The 26404-nt window shown below is 39.1% G+C and overlaps 1 protein-coding gene across 1 annotated transcript; it reads right to left on the bottom strand.

The window, feature by feature from the left end:
* Nucleotides 1–26404, bottom strand: LOC109622663 (clavesin-1). Its single transcript, XM_020077070.3, has 4 exons — nucleotides 25047–26404; nucleotides 9167–9471; nucleotides 461–611; nucleotides 1–305 (listed from the first exon to the last, which is right to left on the bottom strand). The coding sequence occupies exons 1-4, from the start codon at nucleotides 25477–25479 to the stop codon at nucleotides 253–255; spliced, it is 942 nt and encodes a 313-aa protein (XP_019932629.3). The 5' UTR covers nucleotides 25480–26404; the 3' UTR covers nucleotides 1–252.

The raw sequence follows: 26404 nt of genomic DNA, 5'->3' as shown, positions 1-26404 counted from the left end.
TGGGTTTTAAGTGTTTTATTTTTAATTACCAAACAAAGAAAGAACGATTTTCAACTGGCGATTCCGAATAAATAAATACATGTACACATATTGATTATCACTGTTATCGTTTGTCACAAGGCATCGGAGGTCTCAACGAGCGACGACGACCACGGGAGGTTGACAGAGGTCAACCGTTGAGAGCTGCCCAAAGAAGGCTTCTGGCAAAAGAGGGCGCACTGTTGCTGTGCAACACAGTGTTCGATCCAGCGTTCACTTTGATCTCCGCTGACCGGCAGCATCCACGTATCCGTACGCATCGAGTGCTGAAAATAAGAGCAGGACAAAGATAGGAAACGTTCTGATGAGTGTTCCTGAACGATGAGTGGATTATTGCCCTTATGGTCGAGAATCCGAACAAAGAGAGCGAAAAAATCAGTAAAGCTCGAGCAAAACTGGTTTTCAAAATCGGTTTCCTTACTATCAAAATGTTTGTCATAAAGCTGCATGAAATCACCGAGCAGACGACCTTCGTACTCGGGAGCTGCCAACGTTCCGCCGTATTTGGGCCGCAGACAGCTGGGGCTGATCTGCTTTGCGAGCGATTTCCAGTCTTTGTTGTGGAAGAAGATCTGCGGAAGTGTAAAACGAGTTTTTTTTAGAAAGGTAATTCATTAGCACATATGTGATAGCTGCAACGCAAACCGTTAAAAACGGTCGACGACCGAAAGTTTTGCTTGAATTGCACAGTGCGCAAGAACGGACTAAGAATTGTGACTGCATAAGCCGCTTATGGGCATTTCTTTTTATTATCGTACAAATTGGTACCAAGGTTCTCAGAATTCAATGAATTTTTTTTCACAGGTAGGGTTTATATATATATGAAGAAAAACAAAATTGTAAAAAATCAGGGTCGCCTAATTTTCTGGAAAACTCCAGTGGAAAACCAACATTTTTCACAGACACCACCTACTTTGAAAAATCAAGAAAGAAGCATCGTAGACACAATGTTTTTTTTGTGAAATCATAAGCAAATTTTCTCAGCAATTGAAAAAAAATACAAAATGAAAATTGTTTTCCACAAAATTTTCCACTGTTGAGGAAAATCGGTTGGAAAAGTCGGAAAAACTATTTTCGTACTCCGGGAAAATTCTAAAAAAATATATTTTTGGAAGGGAATTACATAAGCTATATTCTGTGAAATTTTCAGGATGTCGTTTTCTCCGATCCTGAGTTATGACCAATTTTGTGTAAATTTTCCAGATATGCTACATGAGCCGTTTTTTTTTTGAAAAATCATAACTTAAGAACGAAGCATCGTAGACACTATGTTTTTTTTTGTGAAATCGTAAGCAAATTTCCTCAGCAATCCAAAAAAATACAAAATGAAAATTGTTTTCCACAAAATTCTCCACTGTTGAGGAAAATCGTTTGTTTTTTCGTTCCTGAGTTATGACCAGTTTTGTGGAAATGGTCCAGATGTTGGTTGATTTTCGACCGTCTTGATTATCAATTTTCACAAAACTGGTCATAACTCAGGAACGGAGAAAAACCACATCGATTTCACAAAACCCTAATTAATCCACCTAGCGGTGATGGCGCCTTCCTCGTGCCTTCGAAAACACATTTCAACAAAACTCAAGTGACATGTAGATGAATATCGCACTTTCATACATTAAACAAAAATCCGTTACATGGCACCAGAAATCATTTCGTTTATGTAGCTTTGATGTTTGCGCCTACATGACTTTAGGACATATCTGGAGCTCGATTTGAATAGGTCGTATGTGCTTTCGTCGATATAAAATTCGATCATTTGGATTCGCTTCTTATAGCGGATACTGTTGAAATTTAACAAAATTAATACATACAAACGATTCCTTACAAAACCGGCTTTCGGTTTTATCATTAAAAGCCATCGAAATATCATCCATATTGCTACTATTGCTTAAATAAACTGATCGAATTTTATATCGACGAGCTCCAGATATATGAGCGGATCCAAAGATGGCCGTCACAATGGCTGCCTTGCAAATACCGAAAGCACGGATCTCGTCATCTAAACAACAAACAGAGCTGAAAAAGCAATGAGTAGCCTTGCTCACTCGTGATAAACATTGAGTAGCATTTTCGTTTTCGGGCGTTTTGTGGATGACGAGATCGGTGCTCTCAAAAATGCGAGTCAAAAATGCACCTGGACGCTCTCCCATTTCACCATAACAAAAAGCCGCTATCTTGAACTTTGAGCCGCAATTTTGGATTTAAGTCCGCCATCTTGACTATTCTGGTCTTTATTTTTAGACTCCACATTTCTTCCCCATACCAGATATACCCATATTGCATGGTTTTAGAGCCCAGAACTCCATTGAACAGCCACCATCTGGTCACCATTTTTTGGAGTCCACAATTCGTCCCTATATCAAATAAACCCATGACGCGGATTTAGAGCTTAAAACGCCATTAAACAGCCACCATCTTGAATTTGGAGCCGTCATCTTAGTGTTTGGACCACCATTTTGCATATTGCGGTCGCCATTTTTGACTCCAGACATCTTCCCTATACCAAATATAGGGGAGACTGGGGAGTCTTGATCCCTTTTTCTAAATTTGCCTGTAACTTCAAGAAAAACACAAAACTTGATCAGTTTTTCATACAGAATGGAAGGTAAACATCTCTTGCAAGTTTATACACAACAGAAGGACTTTAAATTATTGATAAAGTTTTCAAAACTGTGTTTTTATGGAGGCATGTCTTATGATGTATTTTTCAAAAATGGGCCACAATTGATCCCCCTTTGACCAAGGAAGCCGAAATTTTAAGGTTCGGTCGGTCGCGTTAGTGATGCGCTCGTGAAATGAACCGCGATTTTCTGGTGAAAACGTAGATTTTTGTATCTAAATATTGTTTTTTCAATTGGCCCGAACCATGGTCATTACAAACATTGTGTTTTTAAGTGCCTGTGGCTCTAATGAAGTGAACAAAAACAGTGTCTCCGTAATATTTTCGGCTTGCGATGGGGGACGGCATGTTGTGTTTTTTTTTTTGTTCTCGCGTGGTTTGCAGTGATGGTTGTGTGTGCGTGATCTCTTGCGTTCTGGCATCGCGACGACCAAAGTATCTAAATACCAAGGTAAGAGATTCCTGCTAATATTCACGGATTAGTGAGAAAAGGAAAAAAGCAAAAAATAGTTATGAAGTGTGCGCTGATTTGTATGGGCACATCACTATTTACCAAACTTTCTTAAGAAATTAAGCACTCCCATCTTAGAAGCTATTATTTAATTGCATCTGACTGGATTAAATGTGAGCTCCATGCAATAAAACAGAAAATATCGCCATTTGAAAATCGGTAACAAATTTTTTTAAATTGATTCTAAACATATTTTTTCAGCATTTAGAAACATCCAAACTAACAAAACTTCACAAACTTTGCTGAAATAATGACATTTTAGTGTAAAAACACCAACTTTTCATAACTAACGCAGATGTGTTGGTGAGTCTCATTTTTGACATTTATTGAGCTTTGCAAGGATTTCGCGACGATCGTGCAAATTTTCAATCTTTGACAGCACAATGTTCACACATCCAACAACAAAGGAAACAGTGCATAAACAAACCGATTAGTCGAAACACCACCCCAAAATAACGCTGCGTTACTGGAAAACTGTAGCGGCGACATCAACCAATGTATGCTGAAACCGGTGTGCATATTTTGTGGTGGGACAATTTTATTTGCCTGTGCGTCGTATTTGGCGCAAAATCGTCAATACGGGAATCTCTTACCTTGGTACATATTTATATACTTTGCGCGACGACTCGCCTCAAGAAAAGAAAAGAGTGTATACCTACGTTTTGAATCGTTCTTCGTATGAAACGTAACGCGGTTGATAGTCGCTGTGTGGATGTTTCGATAGTATGCGTGTCTGTTCAGCGACCGTCGGTGGTGGGCGACAATTCTTTGTCGCATGTGATGTCGCAACGCAACACGTATGTTGTGTAATACATCGGCAATGACAAACGAGATGTGAGGTGACGCGCGTAGCATGATTTCAATGCACACTGGGAAAAAGCTTTGGCAAAAAATAAAAAAAATATAGGTACTGCGAATTTGGTTGTTCTTGAAGCCGCGTTGAATTCAAATAGCGCCATTTAGATAGTGGGTGCTTTTATTTAATGTTGAAAGCATGGTATGTGGTGTAATGATTAATCAATTATGCGCTTGGCAGAGATGGAGTGAGGATATCCGGAAGAAGTTGAATTAGACCTCCCAATGATAACAGCATCGCCGTCCCAGATAATTTTTGGTGAGATTGTTCTGATTATTGTATCTACTATGATTCACTAAATACGTGCCAGTTTTAAAGAAATTTTCTTTAGAACAGGAAGTGTGTTTGTATTATCATTATCCATCTGATAACGGTAATGCACACATGCGGGGCTTATTGTAAGTGAAAGTGACTTGTGAATGGAGTGTCTCTCCAACCATTCTGAAATGGGTCACTGGATCTGCAATAGAGCTATCACCGTCTAACTCCCGGACCAAAGCAATTTGCAACGACATAAAAATGGCGTTGCAGAATGCTTTCTTCCATAATATCACTGCCGGACAGTGGGTGTTAGATGGAGTACACACACACACACACACACACACACACACACACACACACACACACACACACACACAATTGATCCCCCTTTGACCACATGGTTAATTTAAGCGGAAAATAACTCCAGAAGCTTCCTATTCATTTTCATTTAAAGTTTACTTGTATTTTTGATGAATATGGTGAATTTGCAATTATAAGATTTCCTTAAATTGTTAAGGTTATGCTGTATTTTGAAAATGGGGAGACTTGATCCCTCTTTTTATGGTGTGTAATAAAATAATAATTATCTGACAAGTTTTATCATTGAATACACTAGAATTCCGAGTAAATAGAGGCTTCCGAATAGAATTTAAATTTTCACATGTATAATGTGTGTGTTATCCTCGAGGGATCAAGTCTCCCCATGCCACTGTTGTATATACCAAGCTGCATTAATCAAAATATTTATAAAACAGTCTTATTTGAATAAATACGTTTGATAGTGTTTTATTTACACTATGTGCTGTTAAATTTTGACACGATTTGGTTCAATTTTTACAAAGTTATTGAGATTTTTCGGAATCGCCTAAAAGATTTCTGAAGGACTGAAAACAAACCATCAGCCATTAAAAATAATGCAATGTACAATCAAAATCAATTGTAACCAAAACATTGTCGTCTGTCAAGATGTAGTTTTGGGAAAAATATGCTAGAAGAAAACTGTTTTTGATTCCGAGAAAATATGGGGGGAACAAGTCTCCCCATGGGTCTCCTCAGTCTCCCCTACCCATATTACATGCAGTTAGGGTCTAAAACTGCTTTGACCCTCTAATACCCAATCCCGCCTTTAGACGGGGTATAGTTTGAGCATTTTTGTTATTTTTGTTTCGTGGAAAATCAATTTTTTAATATTTTTGGCAGATATTTAGGACTGTTCTGTATATCTCAAAATGATTTTTGGTGTATTTTAGAGCGTATTTACATTTTTTAAAAATCATTGAAAAATTGATGTTTTAGTCACCTTTTAGAAATCATTGTTTATTTTGTATTGAATCGCTACAATTAACATATTTTAAATTTTTCCCAAATCATTCTATCCTTGTTTAATAGTTTACACTTACACTCTAAAATTATTTTCCTTAAAATTACACGGAAAATAAAATTTTCTGTGAAATTTTTTTAAAATAATAATATTTTAACAATAATCATAAAATCTCAAAATGTTTTCATCTCAAAAAATCCGTTCCCCGAATTGGCTTCCAGGAAAAATATAAAAGTGTGGGGATGTTCAAAAATAAAAATTAGAAAAATCAAAAACTGAAATTCACGAAATCGAGAATTAAAAAGAATCATCTTCCAAAACATGTTTAAATCGATTTTAGATGACGAAAAATGATATTTAGATCAAAATCAAAAATTTGGGTATTAGAGGGTTAAACAGCCGCCGTCTTGAATTTGGAGCCACCATTTTGGATTTTAGATCGCCCTCTTGGAAATTGTGGTCGCCATTTTTGGACTCCGGATATCTTCCTTATACCAAATATACCCATTTTTCATAGTTTTAGGGCCTAAAACTCCATCAAACAGCCTCCATTTTGATTTGAAGCCGCCATTTTGAATTTTAGACCGCTATCTTGGATATTCAGGTTGTCATTTTTGGACTCCAGACACCTTCCTCATATAAATTATAACCATAATGCATGGTTTTAGAGTTAAAAACTCCACTTTACAACCACCATCTTGAATTTGGAGCCGCCATCTTGGATATTCAGGTCACCATTTTTGGACTCCGGACATCTTGCCCAAAATATACTCTTATTGCATGGTTTTAGAGCCAGAAACTCCACCAAACAACCGCCATCTTGAATTTGGAGCCACCATCTTGGATTTTAGACCGCCATACCAAATGTACCCATATTGCATGGTTTTAGGGCCTAAAACTCCATTAAACAGCCGCCATATTGAATTTGGAGCCACCATCTTGGATTTTAGACCGCCATACCAAATGTACCCATATTGCATGGTTTTAGGGCCTAAAACTCCATTAAACAACCGCCATCTTGAATTTGGAGCCACCATCTTGGATTTTAGACCGCCATACCAAATGTACCCATATTGCATGGTTTTAGGGCCTAAAACTCCATTAAACAGCCGCCATATTGAATTTGGAGCCACCATCTTGGATTTTAGACCGCCATACCAAATGTACCCATATTGCATGGTTTTAGGGCCTAAAACTCCATTAAACAACCGCCATCTTGAATTTGGAGCCACCATCTTGGATTTTAGTCCGCCATACCAAATGTACCCATATTGCATGGTTTTAGGGCCTAAAACTCCATTAAACAACCGCCATCTTGAATTTGGAGCCACCATCTTGGATTTTAGACCGCCATACCAAATGTACCCATATTGCATGGTTTTAGGGCCTAAAACTCCATTAAACAGCCGCCATATTGAATTTGGAGCCACCATCTTGGATTTTAGACCGCCATACCAAATGTACCCATATTGCATGGTTTTAGGGCCTAAAACTCCATTAAACAGCCGCCATATTGAATTTGGAGCTGCCATCTTGAATTTTAGACCACCATCTTGGATACTCAAATCGCCATTTATGGACTCCAGACATCTTCCCCATACAAAATATACCCATGTTACATGGTTTTAGTGCCTAAAACTCCGTTAAACAGCGGTCATCTTGAATTGCAGGCGCCATCTTGGATTTTAGACCGCCATCTTGGATGTTATGGTCGCGATTATTTAACTCCAAACATCTTCCCCATACAAAATATACCCATATTGCATGGTTTAGGGCATAAAACTCCATTACACAGCCGCCATCTTGAATTTACAGCCGCCATTTTGGATTTTAGACCGCCATCTTGAATTTCAGACCGACATCGTAGAATTTTCGGTCTCCTGTGTTAATATCCGCACAAAATTTGTCAACCATGCTGAAGGTTACAAAAATCGCCGCAGTTTGATGTGTCGCATGATGGGGCTTGGTCGGGGATTTGGTTCAGTTTTATATGTGGCCAGTTCTACCGGTGCTGGTCCGGATCACTCAAATGGCCATAACTCCGGAACGCCTTGACCGATCCGGACCATTTTCAATAGCAAACAATGCGGTAAAATTCCGGTTCGTTTCGAGCTATAATCCGAAAAATCGACCAATGGGAAGTGCCTTAAAAGTGAGTGACCTTTTTGTACACAGACATACATACGCACATACACACATACACACACACACACACACACACACACACACACACACACACACACACACACACACACACACACACACACACACACACACACACACACACACACACAGACATCATCTCAATTCGTTGAACTGAGTTGATTGGTATATGTGACTTGACCCTCCGAGCCTTCTATCGAAAAATCGTTTTTTGAGTGAATATATAGCCTTTCAGTACACTTAGGTGTACGAGAAAGGCAAAAAAACATTGTGCCTACGATGCTTCGTTCTTGAGTTATGATTTTTCAAAGTAGGAGGTGTCTGTGGAAAATGTTGGTTTTCCACTGGAGTTTTCCGGAAAATTAGGCGACCCTTATTTTGTTTTCAATTTTGTTTTTCTTCATATATATATAAACCCTACCTGTGAAAAAAAATTCATTGAATTCTGAGAACCTTGGTACCAATTTGTACGATAATAAAAAAATGCCCTTATCTAACCTTAACATATCGTTTGTTTTCTAATGATGATGGTTTAGACCACGATTATATCGGTTCCGGGTCATTTGGTCGAACGCCATTTGGCCGAATGCCGTTTGGCCGAACGCCATTTGGCCGAAAGGGTCATTTGGCCGAATGCCATTTGGCCGAATGCCGTTTGGCCGAAAATAAATGATGAACTTAAGTGACCATGTCACTATTCCTCGCATAAGTATAACTCGAAAGAACAGCCTATGATTCCAAGAAGGAAAAATCTTTGATAAAATATTGACAGGTTCAACGCCAATTCATCCCTGAATACCAAAACTAGAAAGAATAGCCTATGATTAAAAGAAGGAAATATTTCTGATGATCATTATGGTAGTTGGAATGTCAAAAACTTCCTCTGAATTCTTTTGAACATAATTCGGCCAAACGGCATTCGGCCAAACGGCCATTCGGCCAGATGGCATTCGGCCAAATGGCGTTCGGCCAAACGGCATTCGGCCAAACGGCGTTCGGCCAAATGGCCGGACACCATTATATCAGTCCTCTAAGAAGTTCAACGATGTCATACATCCTATGGCAAATAAAAATTGATGATGATGCGTTTTAATGATAGACAAGAGATACATAGAACAAGATCGCCTTTAGACATCAACGCACAGAGGAAAAAAAGGATATAAATAGCATTTTTCAAAAGCCGCTGGGAGAACAGCATGAAGTGCGCTACAATTGGCGAGACTTTAGCCGCGCAATAATTGGCGATTTACCCTATTTATAGCTAACTAGTTAGTCACATGTCATATATAAAAGTATATTATAAAAGTATTTTCAAATTAAAGTTTTCAATTGTTCTTGCCCACTGTGCATTACTTTCGATTACCCGAAAAAGAAAACATCTTTAAACTGTCTTACCTTTTCGCGCAACTCCTTCGAAATGAACGGCTTAAAGATGGCGAACAGGATGTTGAACAGCATCGAGTTGTTGACCACGTGGACGCCCCGCAACCGGAACGGGCATGCCTTCTGCACCCAGTCCAGTATCATGCAGGCGTGCTTCGGGGTGTTCTGGGCGATCTGCGACATCGAAAGACCTTCCGTATCGAATATCACCTTAATTCCGTGGAGCTGCGTTTCCGGATCCAGTATGGCGCACTCGACGCAAATGCGGATGGCGGCAATCAGTTCGATGATCGACACCTTCGCCGTGTTCCATTTTTCTGTTTGGATCGGATGGGATGGGAAAGAGCAACGTGGACAGCGTTAGGACAGGTATATGCATAAGGTACACACCCTCATTCTGGTTTACAAACGAGCGGTGCATTTATCGATCTACAATCTGCTGTGGTTATTCCCGTTTACGACAGCAGATCAAACGGGAAACGGATATGCGATATTTATTAGAAAGTTGCATTTATCGTAAACAAGAATAAGCGTGGGTCCCCTATCACCACATTTGGGTAGAAGTATTTCGAGCACACAGGGGAAGCATGAATAACGAGTTTGCTGTTATTATTTTCGATTGTCCGGCACCCCGCTGTTATCAGTTGGTTCCGTTCTATCTTTTCAATCTTAGCGTAAGTATCCATTCTTGGACAACTCGTGACAAATATTCCAGGATTAGATTGATTTGTAGATTATCTATGATGCCGGGTGGTTCAAAATGCTAAAGATAAACATATACTCTGATTGAGATCTATATTTATGTTGTTGTTGTTAATAGGAGCTTGTCGTCTGAAGCACCATTCAGATTTCATAGTTGGTCTCACCACGTTTGAATACTTGACCTCTTGAGGACTCCTTCGTCGGCGAATATAAGGCCGATTTTCATTAGAGCCGCTCAACGATGGATGAGATTTTTATCCTTTTATCGGATAATCCTAGACAAATTTCGGGAGTATAACATGCCGACTCACCATTTGCTCGTTGATATTCACGTAGCGTACGATTCAGTGAGATAAATGAGCTTTGACAGAGAATATGAAGACATGATTTTCCGGCGACACTAATTAGGCTGATACGCACAACGCTGGATGGATCAACATCTAGTGTTCGGATCACAGACGATGCGTCTACCGCGTTTGTGACTTTGCATGAATACAAGCAGGGTGATGCTCTTTTAAATTTACAAATATTTCAAAGATGGCACTCGAGGAAGCGATTGGTTGGCATCCATATACCACGTGGACAGAAAAAATAGTGCTTTTTGACCCCCTCCCCGTGGACAAGCGTGAACTTTTAATTGACCCCTACCCCATTAGGGGAAATGTCCACGTGAATTACAGATAAAAAAAAAATTAATATATTTTTTAAACCAATGGGAACATTTAATTTTGAAATGTTTTTTTTATTCAGAGAATCAAGTGGGAATTCTTCTAGTAGTTCTACTGAGAACTCCTTTAGGAGATCCACTGGGAGTTCCTCTAGAAGCTCCGTGGGAACTTCTTCTAGGAGCGTAACAAATGAGAACTCGTGATTTTAAATAGTTTTTTTTTCGAGAATGATTTATTCTTTGCATTTGAGTTGCATTATGAACATTATGCAACTCAAATCAAGCCTAACTTTACCAAACACCGTATGCAACATATGTAAACAAAAAAGAGATTTTCACATGAGACGTTGAATTTCGTTAAGGACTACTTGCATCACTCACCTTCGGGGATGATTTGGATGATTTGTGAAAAAATACCCGGGTTTTTCACGTTTCTGAAATCCTAAATATATGAGTTGCTATGGGAACAGCGAACTTCCCCTTCGATTTTCTCCGTTCGTGGATTTTGTTAGATACGGTGTTTGGTAAAGTTAGGCATGATATGAGTTGCATTATGAAAAAATCATTGCATAAAATGTTGTATGGAACTCGTTGGAAAATTTGATTTTCAGCACTCTTCGAATTCTTCCAACTCGGCAAGCCTCGTTAGATAAATGTACGACTCGTGCTGAAAAAATGAACTTTTTGCAACTCGTTACATACATAACTATTATGGACAGTGCCGGATTTAGGGGGGGGGGGGGCAGGGCCCCGGAACCCCACATTTCAGGGGCCCCCACAAAATTTCACTTCACGAAAAAAAAATGTGAAGCAAGAAAAAAGTATTGCAATAAATTTATCTTGATTTGATTTTTGTCATTAGAACTTTAAATTACTGTCTACCGGCAAGATGTACGTGATATGTTGTGATACTTTTGAGAAAGACTACAACTATTTGTCCAGCTATTAATGAAATTTAAAATTTTGCCTTGGTTATAAGTTTTAACCATTATTTTTTGCGTATGAAAAAATACCGGAAATCATGAAGAAAAACTTCTATTGAATTCTAGAGGAACTCCAGAACCGCAGAGTCAAAAAGTTCTTGTTAAATTTGAAGCACAGACAATCAGACGTATCACTTGGAACAACATGCGATAAAAACCCTCGTCACGAAAACATAATCGCCCAATGCTAATTGCGATGTGGTTCGCAAATTTATTGAGTAGATGGCGGTAATGAGCAAACGTCAAACAGGAGCAAAAACGATGCGAGCACCATGAACGAGGGATTTGCGAACTACAGAATATTTGAATAATCCGTTAAAAAGGGAAACGATGGGAAATGAGTAGAGTGAGACGTCTGTTTATCTGTGTTTAAAGTATTAGAAAATATGTTGAAGAATTTTGTATAGTATTTTTGGCAGAATTGAAGAATTTCCTTTTTTTTAATTTAGAGGACTTTACGACTTATACTCAAATCGGAGAACACCAAAACTGTTGCAACATTTTTTAAAGGAAATCTAGCATGAAATTATGGCAGATTATTTCGAAGAGCTTCAGTCTAATTTTTTTATGAGTTACGAGATTTGCTTGCTAAAATAAGGATGAGTTCATGGCAAACTGATAAAATCCACAGATAATTCAACAAAAAATTCTATTAGAAATAAAGTCAGAAACTCCATCAGAAGCTTATCGTGGAGTCCCTCTAAAGTTTCTTCAGCATTTTTTATTATAATTTCCTCTTAGATTTCATAGTTTTGGGGAAAATTCTTGTGCGAGGTCGCCAGAACCTTCCCTCGCGTTAGATCTAGTTTTTGTTGAGTGTTCTTTCTTCATGGTGATCGACCTGCAACTTCTCCACAGATTGCAGCAGGGATCCATTAGAATTTTTTTTTGATTTCGCAAAAACGACAACACCGATTGTGCTACAAATTTTGCTAGAAATGTCTTGAAAATTTCAGCTTCTTGCAGTTTATCTATGAATTCTGGCATGAATTTTCACTAAATCGGGAATCTAATGACGCGAATACATTTGTGAGAAGCATTTTTTTACTTCATATAAATTTCTACCCTAAAATTTCAAATCTGTTATCAATAAATTTAGTGGATATCAACATCATGCCTGTTAAAATTCTTCCCTAACGACATTTATACCTTTCTTCATGACCATATTTGAAAAAAAGGGTCATTTTTTTAAAGATTTTTCCATGTTATATGGGCAAAAATATATCCTCTATATTAAGGGCCCCCACAACACTGTGGCTCCGGGCCCCCACATTTGTAAATCCGGCCCTGATTATGGATTACATAGATTATATGGCTTTCTTTGTTGTCGGTTGCTCTGAATGTTTGCTCAAATTATGGTTGTCTGATTTTTGCTGTTGTTGAGATGATTTGTAAGCTAGAATTTCAGCAACATTTCGAAACATTTTCCAATAATAGTTCTGGTTTAGACTTCAATTGTCCTATAAAATATCTTATTATCTTTTGAGGAATTACCAAGACAATACTTTGAGGGTAACCTGCAAAAATAGTAAAGACTTGCCCGGATATAAACTAACAATATGGTCTTTGGTGAAAACCATTCCTGCACCATACAGTGTACAAGCTACAATAAAATGTATTGTAATGAAATGGTTCGCTAAAAGCTTTGCACATTGTATCTACGATACATTTACATCGAGTCTTTCTGTTTTTCTTACGTTTGAACCATTCACTTTCCCGAAATATTGTTTTTCCGTGCAATGCTAGTTTTTTTTTCAAATTCAGAAATTTTGTGCTTTGATGATGTTCGTGACTTTTTAAAGTGAAAAAAGGAAAGAGATTTATGTTTAGAAGTTAAAAATCGATTTAAATTCAATACTGGTACCCTAAGGACTGCAGATCCTAGAGATAAGGCGGATCAAGATGTGTAGAGTGCGAATGCAAATGTATGCCAATCCGGAAAGACACATAGGTCGGACTACCGAACCAATGGATGAGGTTCAAAACGAAACTTTTTGAATTTGCATTTGGGGAGTTTTCTCCTCTTCCTTCATTTGAACTTGCCCCAACCGAATCAAATGCGATTGACGAAATTTATCTTTGACATAGATCCATCTTTAGCATATGGACTGGATCAAAGATTGGACACTGAAACGACTTCTTATATAGGTTCGTCCGCGGTTTTGTTTTTTAAGTCTGGAAAACAGCTTATATTTGAATTGAACTTGACATTATTCTTATGTTTTAACCTCTGAGGGAACTACCATATAATTCAATGTTAATGTTTGTTATGTTATGTGCCTCAAATGTTGCAATAACGGTTAAGCTCGCTGTAATGTTACTTATTTACCTCGTCACCCACTTCATGGAACTACATTAGTGGTTTAATAACACTTAGCGCGCTCGGCAAAGTTCCAACATGCCGCTCAAAGTGTTGCCACAAATAATACTTAGTTGGCTTAACCCAGTTACCTGGCTGGTGAAGCGTGGGAGCTTAAGCTTAAACTGTTAATGCAATCAGAGATTACCCAGACTTTGACGCGGATAATCCTATATTTGAAGAGTTATCCATGCGGGTTTCGAAAATTCCCAAAGGAGTTTAATTATCATAATTGAATCACCGCATGGTTTTATGATGATTGAATTTTAATGGCTTTTCTCGGTGCACTTAATACTACTCAAAGAAGGAGGGAGTAACGAAAATAATGAAAGAAACGGTGGATAGAATCGCAAGTGTGCGACGAGAGAAACTGAATAGAAGTTCAAAATTAGCAAAGGGCCATAATTGAACAACACAATCACACAATCACAATCGTCGTTGTGATTGTGTTGTTCAATTATGGCCCTTTGTTAATTTTCAATTTCCATTCAATTTCCCTCGTCGCACACTTGCGATTCTATTCACCGTTTTTTTTATTATTTTCGTTACTCTCTCCTTCTTTGAGTAGTATTAAGTTCACCGAGAAAAGCCAATAAAATTTAATTATCATCAAATCATGCGGTGATTAAACCTAGAAAGGAAATTATGTTCAACTTCATAGCTTCTAGTCCAAACGCTCAAAGAAAGTTCTATTTCACTTTTTCATATAAGTGTGGGTCACCTTATTGGGGAGGCTTCCATTTATAAAAGAGATTTCTTGGAGTCTCCTGCTCGCAGAAGTCCTGGTGAAATCCCGAAGGTATTTCCTATGCTATCATTGTAGGAAATGCCAGTCAAAAGTTTTCGGTGGAAACTCTTCAGGAATTCCCAAATAAAATAAATATAAAACCCTGGAGAAATATATGTTGGGATCACAAGGTGAATGCTGTGTTCCTGCTTCCCTGAAAAGATCCCTGCTGTTTTAGAGTAATTCCAGAAATTTAGAAAATTGCCTTTGAAAGAAATGTAACTAACAAAACATAGATCAATCAATAAAGTTTTTTTTCCATCGTATTCTTGAGAAATTCTAAGAGGCATCCTGAAATCATAGTAATTTGCCAAAAAATTAGCATCATGGTTATGTGAAGACTTGCATGCCTGGAAAATTATAAATAGCATTTATAGTTCACAAGTTATTTCTCACAAAATAACATTTTCGATTGTTTTAGAAAATGAATCTTAAAAGTGCATGCGTGGGACATGCCCTGTTTTACTTCTCGCGGCTCTTTCTATGTTATTTTTTGTCAGGTTTTCTGAGGAGTCCTCCAATTTTTTTTCCGGATTTCCATCATTGATTCTTTCAAGACTTTTCTAGGGAATCCTTCACAAATTTCACAAAATCAATAATTCTTCCAAATTCAATCTGACGTTTCAAATTACAGTATTGTTCCGATTTTATCACGCCCCTTTCAAAAATGCTTTTAAAGATTCTACAAAATCTATATGCATATTTAATATTTTTAACGTTGCAAAACGCGCCTTCAACATTTATCTTAAAGAAGAGGGAAAACTCTTGTTATCAAATGTAACAGCAAATAAATGAAAAATAAAAGACTGACGCGTGGAGGCCGTGATAAAATCGGAACATTACTGTACTATAAACGCCGCCGTCGGTGAAGCTACATCTGGGGATTCCTCCTGGAATTGTCTCTGGGAGTTCCTCTCGGAGTTTTTGTGGGGATTCCTCCAAGGCCCTCTAGGATTTTCCTCTGGGAGTTCCTCCAGCAGGTCTCTTTTGGAATTCCTACAGGAGTTCCCTCCAAAGGTTTCAATTAAAGCTTTTGCAGGAAATTCCTCCAGAAGTTGGAATTTCTCTTGATATTTCAATGGAAGTCCCTGTACATTTTTATAGGATTTTTTTTTTCAAAAGTACCCTCTGGATACTCCAGGATTCTCTTCAGGAGTTACCTCTGGGGATTTGATATAAAGTTTCTCGTGGAGATTCCTCGAGGACTTCCCTCTGGAGATCTCTTGAGTATTTCTCCAGGAATTTCTTCTGGAGTTAATTCTGGGGATTTCTCCAAGAATTCTCTCTGGGTATTCTTTCATAAGTACCATCTGGTGGTTTTGATGGAAGATCCTACAGAGAAACTATCCAGGAGATCCCTCTTCTTCTTCTTCTTCTTTATGGCTCTACATCCCCACTGGGACTTGGCCTGCCTCGCTTCAACTTAGTGTTCTTTGAGCACCTTCCACAGTGGTTCCGGGTCATTTGGCCGAACGCCATTTGGCCGAATGCCGTTTGGCCGAATGCCGTTTGGCCGAATGCCGTTTGGCCGAAAATAATTGATGAACTTAAGTTACCATGTTACTATTCCTCGCATCAGTATAACTCGAAAGAACAGCCTATGACTCAAAGAAGGAAAAATCTTTGATAAAATATTGACAGGTTCAACGCCAACTCATCCCTGAATGTCAAAACTAGAAAGAATAGCCTATGATTAAAAGAAGGAAATATTTCTGATGATCATATTGGTAGTTGGAATGTCAAAAACTTCCTTTAAATTCTTTTGAACATAATTCGGCCAAACGGCATTCGGCCAAACGGCATTCGGCCAAACGGCATTCGGCCAAACGGCATTCGGCCAAACGGCATTCGGCCAAATGGCGTTCGGCCAAACGGTATTCGGCCAAACGGCATTCGGTCAAATGGCCGGACACCTTCCACAGTTATTAATTGAAGGGCTTTCTTTGCCTGCCATTGCATGAATTTACACTATGCCCAGGGAGTCGAGAAAATTTTCCCGACTGGAACGGGAATTGAACCCGCCGCCTCCGGATTGGTGATCCATAGCCTTAACCACTAGGCAAACTGGAGACCCCCTTCGGGATTCCTCTAGGAGGGAATCATCCTGGTGTTCCTTCTGAGAGTTTCATTGAAGGTGCCTAGGTGTCTTCTAGGAGATTTCTCAGAAATTGCTTCTGGGGCTTCTTCCTAGAGCTCCCTTTGAGGGTTCCTCCAGGAGATCCGTTTGGGAAATCCTTCAGAAGTTCTCTTCAAGAATTTTAATAGAAGTTTCTGCAGGGAATTTACCCAGCAGGTCCATTTGGCGAAATCTCCAGGAAAACCTGTACGGATTCTTCCAAAAGAATGATTTCACGTATTTTCTCTAGTGATTTGAATGGCAGTTTCTTGGTACATGGATTTTTGTGCCAGGGGTTTCCCCTGAAGATTCCTCCTGGATTTGTCTCTGATGATTCATCTGGTTCTCTCGAGAAAATCATCCAGTAGTTCTCTGTGAAGATTGCAATGGAAGTTTCCGCAAGGAATTTCTCCAGGAGCTCCCTGTGGGGATTCCTCCAGAAAGTACCTCTAAGGATTTCTTCAGGAGTATTGTGTCAAAAGTTTCCTCTAGAGATTTCAATTGAAGTTTTTATAGGGATTGTTTTATTCAAGAGGCTCCGTCTGGAGGCTCCACGAGAAATTCACTCTGAAGATGTCTCAGAGGATTCCTTCCGGAGTACCCTCAGAGAACTCTTTTAAGAGCTCTCTTTGGGGATTCCTACCTGAATTCCTTCTGAGGATTTATCCAGGAGATCTTTCTGCGGATTCCTCCAGGAGCTTCTTCCAATGATGCAAAATATCACCTCACGAATGCTCAATCAACTTATCAATTATATTTTTATCGCTTGCGATTGAACTGTACACTGCTCAGCGATGACCAGAGGCAAAGAGGTGGCAAAACGAACATGATGTAACTCACACACGATTTTGCACGCATCTGTCAGTCCCGCCACATGCTCACCCGAACATCCGAACAACACCGAATGGGTTGGTTTTAGAAGCTACGGCACGAACGCTCGACACACACACAGAAGCAACATTCGCATGTACCGACACCACACCAATAACGTTTGCAGCCTACGATGCTTCGTGAAGAGGTGATCGAAAAGCATCGAAAGCGATGAAAAGACAGGCTTGGCGGGAACGCAACAGCTCAACGGCAAAAAGGAGCAGCCAACAATGCTGATCAGCATCGAGTCTGTTCGTGTGCTATTCGTACAGGAGGTTGGTTTGATATAGCGAGGTAGGGTGAAAACGTATTCGTTGTCGGAAGCGAATCGCATCATTTCGCGAATGTTTTCACCAAATAGCAAGCTTGGTTTCTTCTTAAGAATTCTCTTAAAGTTCCCTCTGGGGATTCCTCAATAAGTTTCATCTGGAGATCTCTTAAGGATTGCTCCAGCAAATTCTTGTGGAGCTTTCAATAGAAGGTTCTTCAGGAAATTTCTCCAGGAATAATCTCTGGAGATTGCTCCAAAAGTCCTTACTGGGTATTTTTCTCGGAAGTTCCTTTTGGGATGATCGATGGAAGTTCCTTCAGGAAATTTATCGAAAAGATCTCTTTGGGGATCTCCTGGAGTTCTTCAGGGAGTTTCAATGAGTGTGGCTTCAGAAATTTTAATGGAAGTTCTCAAAATGTTTTTCTTTTTCATGAGTTCTCCCTGAAGTATTTGTCCCTGGGATTTCTCTAAGATTTTCCCTTGAGAATTTCTCCTGGAATTACCTCTAGGGATTCTCTCAGGATTTGTATCTATAGATTCCTACCGGAGTTCCCTCTGAAGGTGCCTCCAGGAGTACCTCCGAGAATTCTTCCAGGAGTTCCCTTTGGGAACTCTTCCAGGAGTACCGTCTGAGGATTCCTACAGGAGTTCTCATAGGCGATTCTGTCAGTAGATCCCTTCAAAAATTCCTCCTGCTGTTCTTTCTGAAAATTTCAGTAGAAGTTTTTACCTAGATTTTCTCCAGGAGTTTCTTTCGATGGTAATACTTCTCAGGTGAGCTATTCGCTCTTTAAAGGAAGCACGAAATTCCTCCAGGAGTTTCCTCTAGGGGAAACCTACATGAATCCCATGGGTTGCTTCTGGGGATTTCTCCAAGAGTCCCTTCCGGAGAGTTTTCCAAAAGTTCTTTCTTCCAGATGTTCAGAAATACCTCTTAGGAATCATCCTGGTGTATTCTTCCAGGAATTCTCAGTAGAAATTCTATGAGAAACCCCCATAGTGAACTCCTAGAAAAATCCGCTGAAGGAATTCCTGAAAGAATCTCTAGAGAGAACACTTCTGGAGGAATCTGTAGAGATATTTTCAGAAGGAACATCCATTGGGAATTCCCTGTAGAAACTATCATTGGAAACTCCTGGAGGATTCCCCCGAAGGAAATCCTAGTGAAATTCCCAGAGGGAACTCTGGTAGGAATCCCCAGAGCCAATTCCTGGAAGAATCCCCAGCGGGAATTTCTGGAAAAATCCCTATAGGAAATGCCTGGACGAATCCTCAGAGGTTTTTTATTGGAGGAATCCCCAAACTCCAGGAGAAATTTCCTGCAGATTGAAATCTTCAGAGGAATCTCCTGCAGGAAATTTCAAAGGAATCTCTTGGATATACTTTCAAAGGGAAATCCTGTAGGAATCCCCAGAGGGAACTCCTGGGAAACAAAGGAATCCTCTGGATTAATCTCTGAAGGAACATCTAGGATAACTCTTGAAGGAATAAACAAAAGTAATACATGGATAAATTCCCAGAAGGAACTTCCTTTGAAGACATTTCTCCAAAAGAAATGTCTCAAATCCTCAAGATCTCCAGAGGCATTTCTAGGTGGGATTCCCAAAGATAACTCCTGAAAAAAAAACAACAGGAACTTCTACATTGTATTGTAATTTTATGATAAAACTCCTGAAAGAATATTCAAGAAGGGATCCCCAAAGGAAACCCTTGGAGAAATTTCCTGTATATTTTCAGAGGGAGCTCCTGCAGGAATCCCCGGAGGGAACTTCGTGAGAATTCCATAGAGACAAATCCTGGAGGAATTTCAAGAGAAAAATTGTCTAGGAATCCCCAGAGGAAACTCCTGGTTGAATCTTTAGGAGCAACTTCTAGGGAACTTTATGAAAGCACTTTCATTGAAACCCCCAGAAGGTACTCCAGGATGAATGCCCAGATGGAATTCTTACAAGAATCCCAATGGGATCTGCTGGCTAAATTACTGAAGGAACTTTCATCTAATACCACAGAGGAAACTTCTGAAAAATTACCCAGAGAGGACTTTTGGAGGAATCCTCGGTGAGAACTCCAGGAGAAATCCCCAGAAGTGATTTCTGAGGAAACTCCTTGGAGGAACTTCCATTGAAATCTATAGAAGAAATTCTTGGAGCATACATTCCAGGGAACTCCAGGAGAAACCCCAGAGGGAATCCTGGAGAAATTTCCTACAAAAATTCCATTTAAATCTTTAGTTGGAAATATAAAAGAAATGCTGGTACATATGTCATAAACATACAGGAAAACTTGTGATTAGAAAGTGCAGAATATTACTAGTTGACAAATTGAGAGACGAATTTGTGAAAAAAAAAATCGCGTTCTGGTGGGATTCAAACCCACGACTCCGTGTTCGCTAGACTTGCGCTTTAACCAATTAAACGACAGAACAGGTAATGATTCTGCAGAATATCCAAAAGAAATACCCAGACCTGAGGGATCTCCTGGAAGAATACCCAGAAGTAAGTCCTGAGGGGATTCCCTGATGCCACTTTCATTGTAACCCTTGGCAGAAACACTGATACATGTTGTCCTTTACTGGCATTAACCAGATTTTCTGAATGTTATAAACATACAGAAAAACTTGTGAAAGCACAGAACGTTGCCGATTGACAAATTGAGAGATAAATTTGTGAAAAAAATCCCGTTCTGGTGGGATTCGAACCCACGACTCCTTATTCGCTAGACCTGCGCTTTAACCAATTAAGCAACAGAACAGGTAATGATTCTGCGGAATAGGAAGCCAAACTGAAGTCCACACCATGAACATTCCTGTTTTCACAAAACATCTTTCTTTCGGCTCAGATGCCAATCCACAACATACTCGTGTTTGTGCCCAATAACTACAAGTGAAAGCGAATTGTTAATATGAAGCCGAGACTTACTTTTGCACTCTGCACACCTAACCACTAAGCAGTGAAATTCGAAACTTTAAGACCGTGTATTGTAAAAACATTCGTAGCATATTCTATATAAATAAATTTCATACATTTCTATAGCTATAATAGTATCTTCACAACTTTTAAAGGCTTGTGGAAATGTCTTTAAACAACACATCAGGAGAAATCATTGAAATACCTATCACCTGGATACCTGGAAGAATATTTGAAGAAATTCCTAGAAATACCTAGAAAAATACCTAGAGAAATCTCTGGAGAAATCCCTGTAGAAATCTTCCTTCCTCGTGGGATTCCTTGAAGAATCACTGGTGGAATTTCTTGAAAAATCTCAGGAGAAATTCTTTGTGTAGTCTATAGAAAATAAAATCCCTAGATGAATGCCTTTAGGATTCACCGGAGGAATCCCTAAAAAAATCACACAAGAAGTTTTTGTAGGAACTCTTGGAGGGATCCCACCAAAAACTTCTTGTAGAATCGATACATGAATCTTAGGATGAATACTAGCAGAAATTCCTGGAAAAATCACAGCAGTATTTCCTGGAGATACAGTATTGGAAAGAAAAAGGTATTTGTTTTTCTGATTTCCATATAAAATAGCCATTTATAGACCTCCGATTGTATCTTTGGAGTCTATGAGTCGATTGAGCTGAAAATTTGACACAGAACTAATAATAACCTGTTTTTTTTTTTTAATTTCTATTGAGCTCAAGAAGTTTTATAGGCAAAAAAATTAGTTTCTGCTAATGCCAAAATGGAAATAGAAAAGGGCAGCTATATTATCGCGCAATTAAAAATTAGAAATTAGCAATAAATTTGATCAAAATCGCCTAACACTTTGTATGGGCGAAGCAATAAAAATTCAGGTTTTTGTTGAATTACTGGGAATTCTATGAATATTTTTCAGTAGTTTTCCGTGCAGATGAGAAAAAGAAGGAGCATCTCTCTGTTATCAAAGACTTGGGAAATTTTCATCAAAGTTTTTATGAGATATGGGCTATTGCTAGTTTTTGCCGTTTCAGTGCGCGTTAATATTTTAGTCATAAAAAAATAAACAATTTCCTCATAACTCAAAAATAAAATTCATTTTGAAATATTTTGTGCTATTTATTGTCGGGCTGCAAAGATTAAAAACGAGCCGCAATGGCATTCTCTTCGAACGTGAGGGTTTTGATTTATAGAAATCAAAATTGTATGATTTTTTTATTTACAATTTGGCACCAACAGAAATTTTACATTTTGTCTATGAAAGTTCCTGAACTCGATGGAAAATAAAAATAGAGGTATGGAAATAGAGGTATGGAGATGAACCAGCTTCGGGCTGAAAATCTCCCTAATAATAATAAATAGAGGTAATTTTTAGTTCTGTGGCAATTTTTCAGCTCAACCGGTTCATTGACTCCAAAGATATAGAACTCCGAAGTGCACCGAGGCACTTTATTATTTTTAACTTCACTTTAAAATTCAATACCCGTTGAAGTTCAGTTCAGTAGAATTGTGTTTCAAGGAAGAATTAAATGACATATTTCGCAGAAAACAACTGTTTAAGTATACTGAAATAAAAGACAAATATAAATTTATCAAATCAATGAAGCGCCCGAAGGATTCGAACCGATATCCGCTGCGTGAAAGCCCTACGCTCTACCACATTACCATAATTACGATGAAGTGAATGGCAGGGGAAGTCTGACTTGAATCAATTCTCTGTCGGCAGATAGTTTCGCACACTTGTACAGTAGTTTGGCTTGACCATAGATAACATACGTTTATGCTTACATACGAAAAGTGTGTTAACACTTTCAACCATCATTCCAATAAGAAAACATAACTTTCAATCATTTGGAGATGGCGCAACTACAGCCAAACAGACTTCTTACTCTACTCACTTCCCATCGTTTCCCTTTTTAACGGATTATTCAAATATTCCGCAAATCGTTCGCAAATCGCTCGCTCATAGCGCTCGCATCGTTTTTGCTCCGGTTTGCGTACCACAGCGTAATTAGCATTGGGAGATTATGTTTGCGTGACGATGATTTTTATCGCATATTGTTCCAAGTGATACGTCTGTTTGTCTGTGGCGCAACGATCGCATTCATAACGCTTGAGTACAAATGACACAGGTAAATAATCCCTGTCAGATTACAATTACTGCAAGAAAATTGTTACGTAGATGGCAGCAATGGGCAACGTACTTGTTGTTTACAGTTTTTTCACAGGTTATGAGTTAAATTTTGTTCTAGGTTAAACATCTGCTATCTGTGGCTTGACTTTTCAAGTGTCTTCAGCACCGCAGTGGTAAGTCAGTAGTCTACCACGCAGGAGGATCCAGTTCAAATCTACATAGCAGACGGTGTAAAAATATAATTATCAGAGGCAATTTCAGATATGAATTAACAATACCATCAAGGTTGTGATAAATCTGAAAAAAAAAAACATTTATATTTCTACATGAATTTTGGCAAAGATCCGGCAGAAGCTGCTTAGGAGGATATCCAGCTACCTTATGTGAACTTTCAAGTTCCAAAGTTAGTTAAAAATGAAGCTGCTTAGACGGATAAAGAGCAACCTAAAATAAGCTGCTTAGCTTATACAGTACCTTCTAATCTGAATTTTTGGTTACTTTGTTTATCAGAAATATGCCAGTTCAGTTCTGAAATAAACTTCCAAAAAACAATAATCAGAAATCATCCCAAGTAACAGTACAGGGTGAATAACAGTTTCTTAAACTAAAGTTTGCTTAAGAATAGTTTGTTCCACTCTTGTACAGCAAAAATGTTTGTTGGGATACTATGAATCAACACGCAGGACCTCGCCGAGGTTTTCTCATGAAAAATCCACCAATTAATTACCACTGATTTTCCTGGTATATCATAATGAATCTGCTCAAAAGCTCCCCAATATTCCGAAGAATCTTGTTCAAAATTTTCAAAAATATCCTCAGTATAGAAATATTTCGAACAACTCTGTTACTCGTGCCAATTTCCGAAAAGTAATAAAAAAATATGCAAGCCAGTGCCATTAAAAAAACAATATTTAACGACACTGTCGCTTTGAAAAAAAAAATATGGCAGCATTTTTGACTAATTTGAAATTGCATTCTTGAATAAAAATGAACAGGTAAAACTTAAAATCTGTTCTACTTATATTTTTTTGAAGCACGATTCCGAAATCAGCAAGTAATTATGCATAATGAATTTTAGTCGTTCAAGTTAACGACTTTCGATTTATTTTGTTAACTTGTGTTATGAAGGATCTTCCCAAGCTCTTAACTAATTCATTCAACTAACCCCAGTTAGTCAATTTAGCTCAGTCCAGAAAAGATTTGAAATGTGAAATGCCTTGATGGCTTGAAATTCATACCTTTCGTACAAAATGTTAATTATTTTGATATATGGTTTTAGTGAAACACTAGCTGGGACACTAGGGTACATTGAGAATTCTTTGTCATTGACTATTTGTGTCATGCGTGAAGATTATTCCATGCCTGGAAAAATAAAAAAAATCCAATCAAATGATTCCTAAACTCCCCGTAAGTTGACATCCTCAACGTATATAACTGTTCGTTTATCTATTAGAGCTTAGTATGGCCTAAGCTTTTATTCAAATAGTGTTATTCCATAGTTTTACACAACTCTTTGCAATACTTTTGCCTATTTAAAAATCTCAAAATTGCAACAAACTTAACATCTTATAGACAAATGAAGAAATCAGATGATAAAGTGTTAAGTAAAGATAACGGACAATTCAGAGAATCGATCAACTCCTACACCCTCGAACTTTATTTCGATCTAACTGGAAGCTGATGGACCAACTGCCACTAATGTCACCTCTTTCGCGACACACCATCCAAATATTCTGAAAACTTGTTTAGTTCCTATTCAAAATATACATATTCAAAAACTGTTTTCACCAAACCGGTTTCGTTTCAGTGCCCAAAAAGAATTGCAAATGAGTCGCTTTAGAAGCATAAGTATTACAACCGTTGAAGACTTACTGTCGAGAAAGCGGTTCTTTACATCGTTGATTTGTTTTTTCATATCACATCGTATGGAACACAAAATCACACATTTCGGTTAATTAACAGAAAACAAGAAGAAAACTGACAATTGATAATTTGAAAATTAACCCACATACCTACCAATTGTACCACTTTTCATCCCAACGTTTCAAATGTTTGCGATATTCCCCTCTATTTCCCCATACTCACTTCCAACCTCCACCACGCAAATCGCCGCTCCATCGGCGTCCCTCTCCGGCATGAACCAAATCATTCCCTCGTCGAACACGTGCCGGATCGAGCTGGGGTTGGGAGTGTTTTCGTAGTATTCCTTGCTCTTCATCTTCAGTCGGTACGCGCTCTGAATCATCTGGAACGTCTTCTGCGGAACGTACTCGTTTGCCCGGAGGAACGTGATCAGATACTGATCGTTTTCCACCGGGATGAAGAGGTCTTTCTCCGCTTTCAGGAGGGTTCGCAGTTCCGAGAGAGCTTTCTCCACATTTTCCGGCGTTTCGTTGAGTTCCTTTTCGGCCTTGGCTTTGAGGATGGGATCGGTGTACTCCTCAGCCTGGACGTAGATCATGAACCCATTGCCCAGGTCGATGTACGGGAAGTCTTTATCGTTACGCTTGATAGACATCGCGAGAGAGGATCACTTGAACTGCACTTGATTCTTCTTCAACGATCGGAAACCAACTACCAGCACCGCAACACTTTTTTTCAACTTTCAATGGAAATTTCGCGCACTGCACTCAATGACAATGAGATTTTAACATCTGCTTCGGGCCCTTCTCTTTCCGGAGGGTGCAACTTCTCACTTCTTGAACTTGAAAATCCAGTTGGCGCAAAACTACCGAGAACGAAGACGACGACGGCGATCCACCGAAGATGCCGATGCTGCACTTCTTGTGCAATTGGAACGCGATGCAACCTTTCGTTCTCTCAGCGTGCGCGCGCGCGTTACCTTGCAAGTGGTCGTTGTCTTCTGAAGCTTATTGGGCGCGGGGCGACGGCGCGGGTGGCAACTTCTTGGCGTTTACACGTGACCGGGGACCGCACCACTAAGAACACACAGTGATCCGCAGTCTGTACGATCGGTCGGACGGAGGGTGAATAAAGCTCGGCCCGATCGCAGCCGGCCACTTTATAGATTAGGCGTGCTAATTTTGGGTTCCTCGTTCTTTCTTTTCTTAGAGAGAAGCTTAGCCGATCGTCGTCCGTGTCGCGATCGCAGTAGCAGCACTGTGTGGCAGTCCATAAGCGTGCCTACTACACAAGACGCATGCTTGCTTTGCTCTTTGATCTGCTGGCTGGAAGCGGGTTGCTGCGATCGACGTCAGCGCATGGGATACTTAGCTGATAGGTGATCGGGGGGATGAAAATAAGAAGATTGCTGTGCATTATAGACTTACGTGGTATGATCTGATTGGCCTTGCTCTCGCTAGTTTCCGCTCCCCTGCGTACTGGTTTTGAATCGTAGCTTCCCGAAACTCAATCTGCGTGTAGGTATTAATATTTAGCGGCTGCTGTCGAAATTTCGGGAGAAGATTGCACCGAGCTTGCGT

Source organism: Aedes albopictus, chromosome 2 (genome assembly GCF_035046485.1).
Source record: "Aedes albopictus strain Foshan chromosome 2, AalbF5, whole genome shotgun sequence".
Classification (NCBI taxonomy): domain Eukaryota; kingdom Metazoa; phylum Arthropoda; class Insecta; order Diptera; family Culicidae; genus Aedes; species Aedes albopictus.
This window is presented reverse-complemented; position numbering and strand designations above follow the sequence as displayed.

What these genes read in the sequence shown, in the direction of transcription:
- LOC109622663 (XM_020077070.3), bottom strand. Translation starts at nt 25,479, where the DNA reads ATGTCTATCAAGCGTAACGATAAAGACTTCCCGTACATCGACCTGGGC. An exon ending in CGAAGGAGTTGCGCGAAAAG is followed by an intron (nt 612 to 9,166) that starts GTAAGACAGTTT and finishes ACACTTCCGCAG; the next exon opens with ATCTTCTTCCACAACAAAGA. An exon ending in TTATGACAAACATTTTGATA is followed by an intron (nt 306 to 460) that starts GTAAGGAAACCG and finishes TCTTATTTTCAG; the next exon opens with CACTCGATGCGTACGGATAC.